The sequence below is a fragment of the Histomonas meleagridis genome (genome assembly GCF_020186115.1).
Source record: "Histomonas meleagridis strain 2922-C6/04-10x chromosome Unknown contig_6, whole genome shotgun sequence".
Classification (NCBI taxonomy): domain Eukaryota; phylum Parabasalia; order Tritrichomonadida; family Dientamoebidae; genus Histomonas; species Histomonas meleagridis.
Genome location: NW_027150902.1, coordinates 190,961 through 203,246, shown reverse-complemented (window position 1 = coordinate 203,246; position 12,286 = coordinate 190,961). Strand labels below are relative to the sequence as shown.

The 12,286-nt window shown below is 30.1% G+C and overlaps 2 protein-coding genes across 2 annotated transcripts; both read right to left on the bottom strand.

Moving 5' to 3' along the window:
• Positions 1-851: 851 nt before the first annotated feature.
• On the bottom strand, positions 852-3,644 carry GO595_007904 (3'-5' exonuclease family protein; the record flags this gene model as incomplete). Its single annotated transcript, XM_067921419.1, has 1 exon — positions 852-3,644. One exon carries the CDS (start codon positions 3,642-3,644, stop codon positions 852-854), a length of 2,793 nt encoding a protein of 930 aa, XP_067771738.1.
• Positions 3,645-11,385: 7,741 nt separating this feature from the next.
• Positions 11,386-12,279, bottom strand: GO595_007903 (uncharacterized protein; the record flags this gene model as incomplete). The annotated part of the gene is made up of 1 exon (XM_067921418.1): positions 11,386-12,279. The coding sequence occupies one exon, from the start codon at positions 12,277-12,279 to the stop codon at positions 11,386-11,388; it is 894 nt and encodes a 297-aa protein (XP_067771737.1).
• Positions 12,280-12,286: the final 7 nt, after the last annotated feature.

Genomic DNA, 12,286 nt, shown 5'->3' with positions numbered 1-12,286 from the left:
TTGTATTTCTTCAACATTTGGTGCTTTGTTTTTGTTATTTCTCTTGATAATCCATTGTTTTAATTCTTCTTGATATCGTGGGTTCAAATAAAGTGCTGTTCCCGGATGTTTTTTATGTTTATTTGAACCCAAATCCGCTATTGTATCTAAACCGAGTTCGTACGATATTAAGACACCATAAAAATAATTTGTGGAAACGAAGAACTCTTTGGCAATTGGTCGTATGACACCTGGATTTTCCTCGGCTGCAGTTACCATTTGGTAGTATTTTGACTTGTGTGACCTTACAGCAGCGAATAATTTTAATATTCTGCTATCTCTTGATGATAACATTAAAAAAATGAAGTGAAAAACAGTTTTTTAATGTTTTTAATGAAATTTCAAAAATTATAAAATGACCCCCCCCCCTGTTTCGAGTTTATCCAGTGTTTCGAGTTTATCCACTGACGGTAAATGTTTTAAATATTTGTTTATGAATAATGTATTAATAAATGATATAGGTAAATATACATTTTCATGTGGAAATCTTGTAATCATTTGAAGATACATCTTAAACTTCTAATAAATTTCATCGAAATGATATTTTTCATTAAATTTATGAGAACAAATATGTGAAATTAATAAATTTTTGTGTTTCATATCATAATTGTGGCTTTTCACTTTAAAATAACAAATATTATAATATTTATCTAAAGCAACACATTCATTTATTCCTCATTCATTTTGAAACTTTCCATTAAATTTTTAACCAATAAAATGTTGATAACAAATGTTTACAAATATCTAAAAAACACTTGAATTTGCCACTTTTCAATAAAGTTTTGACACTTTTGATCAAAGAAGAAAAAATTTCAATCAATAAATTCTTCAACATCTTCCTCCTCAACATATCCAATTGGCTTTGGAATACTATCTTTGCTCATTCTAACTGCAACAAGTGTCATTCCATCAATGGTTGTTAAGTTAAGGAGCTTAAAGCATTTGTTTTTTGCTCTTGCATTCTTTGGCTGAACAATAGCTCTTTTCATTCCTTCGAACTTTGCTGAAGGAGTGATTTTCGCTTCGAATTTTCCACATTCAGCACAAATCTCATTTATCTTCTGAACTGTTAATGAGCCTGGAATTGGATCAATGACAATTGGCATCTTCTTTGGTGAGTGTAAATCCTTGAATGGATATTTCTTTGGCCCAAATGGTATTTCGTCAACTCGATATGATTTTAATGGTAATAACTCACCTTCGATTTTAATGTTATGAAATCTACCATGTATTATATTCACCATTCGCTTGCTTTGTGTATATATCAATGCACGTTTTCTGCCTTCAAATTCATGTGATATTGTAAACTTTGCTTCATAGTTTTGTAAACCATTCAGAATCTCATTAATTTTGTTGATGTCTAAAGATTGTGGAACAGGATCAATGGCAAGTGCCATTACTTGTTGTGGAGTATATTTTCGTGGATGAAATTCTTGTTGAACAATCTCAAAATCATCAGGACAGATATCATAAACAAACTGATTCACTGACACTGTTCCACAGTTTTCAAAATCAAGCTTTTCAAGTGCTAAAGTTGCTTGATTTGGTTCAAAGAATTTGACATAAAATCGATCGTCAAATTGGAGCACCTCTAAAACCGTTCCATAACCCGAGCACTTTTCGTAAATCTTTTCTTTTGATAAATCGTTTGAATAAATTGAAATCCAATTTTTCCTTTGTTGCATTTTCCAAATAGGTGCTTCGGCATCATTTGGGGAAATTGCATTTATTTCAAGTTCACGTCCGCAATATTTTTTCAAGTGGTAAGCTTTTTTAAGGGCAGTAGCTTCTTCTTGTTTCGAATATGTAACCTCAACAATTGCAGTCCTCATATAAGGGTCAAGCTCGCGGAACATGAAGTTAAGGACAGTACCGAACTGTTGGGTAAGTTCAAGGACTTGCTCGTTGGTGATATCCATTGGAAGATTTCGGACAAAAGCAAGCGTTCCATAAGGGCAAATTGTTGTGTTTGGCTCAGACGAAAGTGCAGCGAGTGCAGCTTTTTGTCGATAAAATTGAACACGGCCAACATTAAATCTTGAATCAAAATGAGCTTGAAGTATGTCGCCATACTTCTCGAAACGTTGTCGAAGTGACCGATCATCAATTATTTCATGTACAGTTAGCTCGAAATTCCGCAAAAACCGAGTGTGATTTTCATCGACAAATCGACAGACATAAACAGTAAAATCATTAATTTTAGTGTAGTTGACAGAAGCGATCGTAAGTTCGGCTTCTTCAACAGTTTTATACTTTATTAATATAGTTTTCGGTTCTTGTTCAGTACGACTTCTTAAAAACTCTTTCGAAACAATTGTTCCGTATGGTGAAAATAAGTTATCCACGTCAGGTTCGGTAAAATAATGTGGTAAAGTTGCCCGAATTGTTGGTAAAAAACTTGGAATTGTATATACATCAAGATGTGTATCGCCAAATTTTATATATGGTAAAAAAGAATATGTACGAAGTGAAGATTGTGAGTTGTGAGGTTGTATTCTAATATAATAATCATAAATTATGATTCGATGGTCTTTGCCAAATGAATAAAGAAGCATCATGATGCTATCGGCGTTGTTGACCGTTTGGGGAACGTTAAAAATGTACATCACGTCACTTTCCGTAAAATCTGTAGGATCACATTGTGGAACCTTCTCAAAAGAGGAGAAGTATGGTGTTATATCATGATCATGGAGGAGAGAAAGAAATAGGTAATGATTATCGTCAATTGAATATGAAGAGATAAAATCAATATCATCTTTGAAAGGAAGACTTGATGAAAGATTACTAATACCAATGCAATTAAGACTGGAGGAAACATAAATAACATAGTTATAGACAAGTTTGGCATCTGTCTTTTTAAGGATAATTTTGGTAATAGTTTCTTTCTTCTCTTTGACAGGACGAACGCGTTTAGGAATGTCGATTTGTGAGAAAGGTATACGTTGTGGAGTTTTATGCGGACGTTGTGGTACAGGTTGATGAGTTTTTTGGATTTTCATCGGAGGAGGGAAGTTTGGATAACAACAAAATAAGGCAACAACATCAAAAGCAGCATATAATACTTGACGTTTTGTGAGAACCGGACTATCCCAATTAGACTTTGTGATTCTGATATCTTTGAATGTAACAGTTGGATTACCAACAAATTTATTTGTCATTTCCATAAAATTTTGTGAGTGCCCATATGGAGAAAGTCTAGTTTTAGCAATATCTTCAATTTGTGTTGAGAAATTTTCTCCAAATTTTTCTTTGAGTTTTTTTAAGTCATTATTAATCCCTTTTGCATAAAAGTTATGGCTGGCCAAAAAGTTATGTAAAATTTTATTTCCAGGTCCTTTTGGATGTCTAACAATTAATACTCCCTTTGATGTGCAGAATTGAAATAGAGAAAGTTCATTTTCCCACTCGAGATCAAGGGCAATTGTAGATCCATCATCAAGTTTTATAAGATAATCTTCAAAGTCTGGGTTTTCAACTGAAATTAATGTGACATTAAAAATTTTTCCAGTGAAAAATTCAACTTCGTGTGATTCAGAGAGGGCCCATGGAACTTCTTCATATGATAATAAATCGGATTCGGATTGAAACCGAATCACTTCTCCCATTTAAAAAACGTTTTTTGGAACGAATTGTTCATTCTAAAACTTCTTTGGTTTACACGCAACAGAAATGGCAGAAAATTCATTCAAATTTTATTCTGTGAACATTCACAGGATAGTGAAAATATTGACAGATAATAATGGAAGATATTTCCTCCGACTTATTATCCTCTATTCTTCAAAAAGAAAATATTATTGATCTATACGAAAACCCAGATCACTTGAATTCAATAATCCAAGAATCTGAGAAAAAAATCGAGGAGCTTGAAAAATCTTTAAACAAATTAAAGAGCAATAAAAAAGATTTGCAACAAGAATTTAATGAATTGATATCTAAAAATTTAAGCATGGAAGAGCATGAAGCAAATTTATCAAATCTTCAAAATAATTATAACCAAATTTATAAATCCAGTCAAAATAATTTTGATTCTAGCATACTTGGAATAGACGTTCTCAATGAGTATTATCACACAAATGAAGTTTTGAATTTAGCCTTGATTTCACTTCAAAACATAAATAATCTTAGTGATTTGGAGAAATATGTTAAAGAATGTGATACCAATGGTTATACAAACATTAAAAAACTTCTTCAACAAAAAGTTGATGAAGCTAAATCAGGTCAAAGGAAAAAATTATATTCTCAACTCAATGAAAAGCTTCATACATTTTCAGTTTGCAACCAAGATTCGCTAAGTTCTATATTTCTTTCTGACCAAAAAGAATATTCTTCACAATCAATGTCATATTATCATTTAATTGATGAAATCCGTCAAACCGATCCTAACTGGGAAGATCAGTTATCTAAAGAAGCATCTGAAATTTTTACCACACGGTTTATTTATCATTGCCAAAACTCAGGCTTAGAAAACAACTTTTCGCTTGTTCAGTTTATTATCGGTTTGCTCAGAATCTCGATTCAATCCATTTTGATCATCCTGTCGTACCCCGAAAAATATGCCAAGAAACCGTTAATGGACCGAGTAACCTCATCGCTTATTCATCAATGTGTTTTACAAGTTTTATCGTTTAATGATGGGAAATGTGAATTTTATCGGAACGTATTTGAACACTCTGTTGTTTTTGATCAATGGATGTTATCAGTTTCTGTTATTAAGTTTCAATTATTATCAGATTTAATGTTCCAAAAAATCGGTGAAGAATGGATGTCTATCGAAGTGAAAACCATCTCCAAATCAGTAGAATCAGTTATTGATCAGGGCAGTAATGATTTTCCTTTATCCATAACACATTCATTATGCAAATTATATGAGTTGTTTCCAACAGTTTTATCATCAAATTCACGACATTTATATATCAAGAAATGTATCCTACATGCGGATAAATATATATTTTCAATTCTCGATAAATCATTTAAGAAAATCGACGATTACATTAAGAAATCATTGATTATTAATACATTTAATTTAATTTCGATTCAACTAAATGAAATTTTCGAACTTGATGATTGTCAAACAAAAGGTCTTGATAAAGATTCCAAAAATTCCAAGAAAAAATGTGATGAACTTTGTAATATTCTTTCCAATGAAATTATAAAATTATTTAAGAAAAATGCAGAAAAATATTTAAATCAAGACAAAATTCAATGGCAAAACGGTTCTGTCACACCGTCACTTTTGAATGCTTTACAAATAATTGAATCGAATATTTCAAAAATTAGAAAAGTGCTCGACGCGTCACTTTTCGAAAACGGTTTTATGCCAAATATTGCAAAAGAAATTGATAATTGCGTTTATTCAATGTTAATCAAAAGAATTGGTTGGTCAAACGAAAAGGCTATCGATCAGTTCGTGGTGGACCTTGATAAAATGATAAGCGTTTTGGGCGCAGCAGATTTAAGAATGTTAAGAAGCGCAAAAATCGCATTAACGCAAAAAGAAGAACAATATTTGAACCTGGAAATATCAGAAGATGATTACCAGCACTTTATAACAGCGTCACTATCAAATATGAAATTAAAATTCTAATTTTATTATTTTATTATTTACATATGAATAGTTTCATCTTATGAATTTTTTAAATATAAAAAGAGTTTACATTTTGATATGCGAATGCGCTAATGCACTGTAGCTACAGTGTTACTTGCAATCACATTAATGTTGTTAAAGTACAAATTACATTGTTTATTATGAACTAAGTCAAATTAGTATTCAAGCAAAGTGATTATTCTTCAATTTTATTATCAAGGTGATGATCATACAATTTAAAACAATTTCTTCTCTCTGTCTTTAAACAATTGTAAGACATCCGGATGACTAAAGTTTCATATATATTAAGAATGAAGCTTCGATAAACGTGTCAAATTATCGCAATGCTTAAACAGTTTTTTTGTTTTATTTCTCAAATTTATCACTAAAATGATGACGCAAATGGTGTTCATTGTATTATTTTAAAAGTGCATATATAATTATTTGTATTTGTTTATTTTTTAGCATTGGCAGACATCATTTAGTGATTAGGCTTAAATTGAAAAACTTATATTATGCAAAGTATTTCATAACATTTAACCGTGAAATTTTAAACTTTTGTGTTAACCGATGGACATTTGGTAGCGGCCTTCATCAAAACGTCGTCTTGAAACATGAAAAAATCATGTTTTTGGGTCGTTTTTCTAAGAATAGCCCTATTTATTACCCTTACAGCACATGTAGTATCGTTTTTTAATCTAAAAGCAATATTTAAAATGTTCAAAATCAATTACAAAGCAGAGCACAGTAATTCGCATATGCTCGAAACTTCAATTTTGAAATTTCAGAATATAAAAATCAATGTATCAAGAATTAAATTTGCAATTTTTCAAAGCCATTTATCATCAAAGGTATTGTCTTTGATTCAATATATGTTATACACAGTTCATGGTTTTTATAGCGAACATATTTTTTTATCAATAGATTTCACAAATTTTCAAATCAAAAAATTCAACTTCAAAGTATCCATTTAAAAAATTCCATGTATACAAGCCACTTCTATTCATCATGATGACTTAATATTAATCCATTCTGATTTCATACATTTTTTATTGGGAAATGTTAAATCTCTTAGAAACCAAAAGAAATTCAATGCGTTACATTTTTTACACACAATTTTTTCAATACCAATAACGGCGGTTTATGCCAAATTCCTACAGAAAAACGATGTTCGTGCAATTCAAATGCCAAAAATTTTCTTAACAGGTGAAATGAAAACGATAAAAAATAACAAAAACAAATTTATCGTTTTTTTGATTTTTTTCAATAACTCCATTCAAAAATTTTATGTTGAAAATACAACACTTTTCAATGTTTTTAGGCCCAATAAACACATTTTAATTATCAAAAATAATCACCAAACCCCACTCAAATACAAAACATTTAGTGAACTCATATCACTAAATATTCATAAGAATTTACCCATTTCATGTTCAAAATCCAAATCGAAAATAGCAATCATTGACATAAATGAAAAAATGTTAAGGATTGCTGTATGTTCAAACATAAAAATACTGAATCTTGAGCAAAAGCATGAATTTATGAATTCCTCATTTTTAAATTTTTATGATCTTCTAGGTTTATTTATGTATTCATTTCATGTGTTTCATAATTTTAATTTTACTCAATATAAAAATTTAATTTCTAATTTTCAATCAGGATTTCTTCAAACATTATATTCTTTCAATATTTTTACAGGTGCAAAACTCAATTATCTCTTTTTTACTACTATAATATTCTTTGCTTTCTTAATTATATATTTCAAAAGGTATTTAAATGTGAAATTTTTCTTGAAAAATATCTTAAAACCAAATAATATGAAAACAAATTATTTTTCATTTCTTTTTGTTTTATTTTTCACTAATGCATTTCAAATATATATTACTGAAAATAATACACTTTTAATATACAACGAAAATGATTATGCAGACGAATATTCGCATTCAGCTGTTTGTGTTATGATATACGGAAATGTTTCAATTTTGAGTAGCGAATTCAGTGAATGGCCAATGCTGAAGTATGTTCACATTGGCAACTTGGTTACATCAATTGGAGGTTCTGCTTTTTGTTTTTGCAATAATTTGGAATATGTTGTAATTGGAGAAAATGTCGAAACAATTGGGAATTATGCATTTGCATCTTGTCCTAAGTTATCAAACATCACAATTCCTTCTTCAGTCACAGCAATTGGAGTTTCTGCTTTTTGTTTTTGCAGTAATTTGGAATATGTTATAATTGGAGAAAATGTCAAAGAAATTGGAGGTTCTGCATTTTCATCCTGTCCAAATCTAAAATGTATTTACTTTTATGGAACAAAAGAGCCATACATTGGAGTAAATGCATTTGCAAATGTTTCTGCAGCAGTTATGGTACCGAAGGATTACATTGATCGAAGTTTTGGAAATTTATATGTAACCGCAGACACTTTTGAAGGCTGTTCGTTAATGCCAACACTTGCATTTTCACAATCGAATACGTTTTCGAATACGAACACATTTGCTGCATCGAAATTCAATTTTTCGAATACATTTTCAAATTCATTTACCAAATCGAATACATTTACGTGTTCAAATACATTTACCAAATCTTTTCAAAGCGATCAAACAATATCTTTTTCATATATATTAACAATTTCATTATCGATTTCGTTTTCATTAACTGGTTATGCAACACAAACAAAATCATTTTCATTGCTTATAAGCGAATCATCATTTTCTTATATTGAAACGGAATTTATTTATTATAATTATTCACTTATTATTTATACAACATACTATAGTTATTATTCTAATTTCTATACAATATTTTTCACTAATGAATTACAAACAAACGATGATAAAACAACAATAATTATTGTTATTGTTTGTGTTGTAGTTGTAGTTATTATTGTAATATCATTACTTGTCGTGTTATTGATTCGTGTTCGAAGTAAAAAAGAAGAAATTAATGAAGTTTCGGAACAAAAGGAAAATGAAACTACAAATACATTTACAACAGGAATATCCATATCAAATATTGAAGAAGATCCTTTTGCAGAAGATTTTAAAGAAGATAAATTCATTGAACAAATGTAATTTAATTAAATAAAGATTTTTATTAAAACTTAATAAAAATAGTTTATTCAAAATGAATTTTATTTTTTTAACATGAAATCTATTCACTTTCTTGAGAAACTTTTATAAAAAATTATTATGTGTAAATAATTTTGAGTAATGATACTTTTTTAAAAAAATAAGTTATAATTCTACTTTTGTTTTATAGCAATTTTTTTAATGAAATTTCCGTTTTATGCATTTTTATATTTAAACATTCAATATATATGTTAATTAATATGAAGTTTGAGTCTCAGAATTTTCCTGTATGTGAATAAAAGTGGCCTTTTTGATTGACAAGGTGTAGTCGAACAGAAAAATACTCCTCAAATCAAAAAAATTAAATTTACATTATGTTTATTATTTATACTTTATTTTTACAAGCATCACAACAGAATATATTTTTTCCTCCAGAGATATTAACAATTCAAGATCTTATCAATTTTGATCCAAATGCACCAAAAAAAGAAGAAGATCCAAACATGGATGTAAGTTATAATTGTGACTATTTTCAAACATCGGAAGAATGCTCAAAATCTGCAATGAATCAATTTTTTTCAACGAATGAAACACATCTTTTTGCTTCTTTTTCACAAATATATCATTGTTCACATACTACAGATGACCAAAATTGCATAGACTTAAGATTTCTTTTGGAATCAGCAAAAGCAAACGAAACTTCAGAGACATTTATTGATCACGATCAATCAAATACCATTATGGCAAATCTTTCTCGTTCACACAGATACTATTATGGTATAGAAGTTAATCAATCATATGAAAAAGCATTGGCTGAAATATATGAAATTGGAATATATTCCTTCCGCAAATATATTTTTGATTATTTCCCATGCATTCACAAAATGACAGAATTTAAAAGTGAGCCAAAAAGCACAAAGTCCAGAAAAATCTTATATCATTATGAATATCAATATCTTGAAAATATCCCACCAACGAATGATAGCATAAATTGTTTCTTTTGTGACATCAGACATCCCAAAATTGCAATGTTATTTGAAGATATAATTCATCGTAACGTCACAAATGATACCGAAGTATATCAAGCGCTCATTAATTATCGTTTTAAACATAAAGGCACACCTAATGATGTAATTTCTGTCTGTGAGCAATTCCTTAACACATCTCTTTTAGCTCAAAGGATATTTTCTTTCGACATTGTATTCCAACATCTGCATCAAAAATTGAATGACACTGAAAAGTTAACGACCGCATTGAATTTCATTGAAAATAATTCTTACGCCGATGAAAAAACCGCCGAGCTCCTAATTTATTTACAACTTACATCTATTCCACCATTTGAACTTAATATTACCCAAGTCAATGACCTAATTAAATATTGGAACGCTACATTTCAACCAGAAGTACGTGATTTCTTTAGCGCTCTTTTAAGTCTTCAAAACATCCAAAAGATCACCAAAAAACATGAAGTCAAATTCATACGTAAATTCATAGATAGCACATTATTTATTGATGAAGTTCAACATGCTGAAGAATTAGTTTCCTTTTCGGATTATAGCCTCCCAAAACGTATATATCTTCGACTCGCTTTCATGGGCAATAAAGCAGCGATGTGGAACGACTACATAATAATGAAGCAAAATCAAGACACAAACTTAAACATAATGAATTTGATGCTTCACTCGAATTTCGTCCGAAGAATTTATGACATAATTCAATTCGAACCTGACAGAAAAAGAAAAAACAAATTGATCGAAACTTATGCGAAAAGAAATCCTTACATAGCGTTCGATAAGTTTTGGGAAAATATGAATAACATGTCTTGCGCAATGGAACATTTGGACGATTTGCTTAGGTTGAGGCCGAAAGACGCGTTTCTTGTGTCTTTAATGAGGTCGTACGCTTACGCTTATCACGTGCTATCGAATTTGAACGTGAAAAGCCTTTTGGAAATGCCGCACTTCAAAGAAGTGCTGCTGCTCGTGTTCACATTCGCAGTGATTTCGCTGTTCGTTATGATTAGAGTAAAGTCTTTTTGTGAGTAATCAATAAAATGTATTTGAATTTGAATTTGCATTTGTTTATAAAGAAAAATTTATTTATCATTGACACCATTAAAAAACACTAAATTATTTGATTTTGAGTTTATTTCTTTCATTACAATAATGAAAATCAATATATTCTCCGACTTCCATAACACCATCACTTTTAATAGTAGCAATACAAGGTATCGTTATTGTTGCATTAGAACCTCCACCTATACTGTTACCAATATAATAATTGTTAATGGTAGCAACAGTTATGTTGCCTGTACAAGTAGCACTAGCGACAGAATAATTACCGCGACAGCTAAAGCTATCGAAGACCAGCGATCGGTTAACAAGTTTATACTAATACATGATAATATAACATAGTAAATGAAATTAGGATCGCAGTAATTTTAAAACACGTTTTCTGACGAGTGTATATAGAGTTAAAACTTCATAAATATGTGTTAATTAATGTAAATATTACAAACCATTTTTTGTTACCCTATAAATTTTTCATATAAACAACTAAATATCAAACAAAATTACATATATAAATAACATTATTTTCTAATACAATGATTTGTTGATAAAGAATAAAATAAATTTTTGATGGTATAAAAATTTAAAAATTACAAATATAAAAATTTAGTTACAATGAATGTTATGTCCATCCCGAAGAAGATGATTCGCTTTTGGCAGGTTTCTTTTTATATTTAACAGGTTGTTTTCTTTTTGTTGCTACATGAGGTCTTTCCTGCTTATATCGAATGTATTGCGTGTCAATATGCAAAGCTCCGCTTTCTTCAGTAGTTTCGTCGCTTTCCTCCGAAGAATATTGTATTGTTTTCTTATGTTGTTTCGACTGTTTTACCGGTTTCGATGATTTTGACGTCTTTGGCGATTCTTTCGACGTACGAAGCAGAGTTTTGAGCTCATCCCTTTCTTGTTCAGCGACTTGAACTCTTTCTGTAAGACTATTTATTATGTTATCTCGTGATTTGATGTCTTTTTTCAACAAATCAATTCTAGCTTCATATTGAGCCGTGATTTGCGGATTTGGTTCAATTGGTTTTTGTTGATTGACGGCTGATGGAAGTGGGGTATTACCTATTCTGACAAGGAGAACTTCAACAGCCATTTGCAAAATTAGAAAAGCATGAAGCGCACCTCGATCATTAAAATGTTTTAAATCATCTTGCGTTATATTTGCAAATGCTATTGGATGCATAAGATATTCAATTGATGCAAAATCACCATTGCGTGCAATTGTTGAAACATCAATATTTGAAATTAGATCCCAATTCATCTTGTTAATTCTTCGAGCAAACGTGAACTGTGGTTGACATTGCGATTTAAAATATGCTTGCATTGAAGGATCAGAAGCATAAAAATCATATAAAGACGGATCAGGAGGTGGATATCCTTCTTCTTGTTCAAAACTAGGATTTTCGGTTGGAACATCTCCCATTTGTGGAACAAATCTTTGTTGCGTTCCTTTGAATGGGTTAATTCCTTCGTAAATAGGAGGATTGATTTGTGGATTTTGGGAATACATATTATAA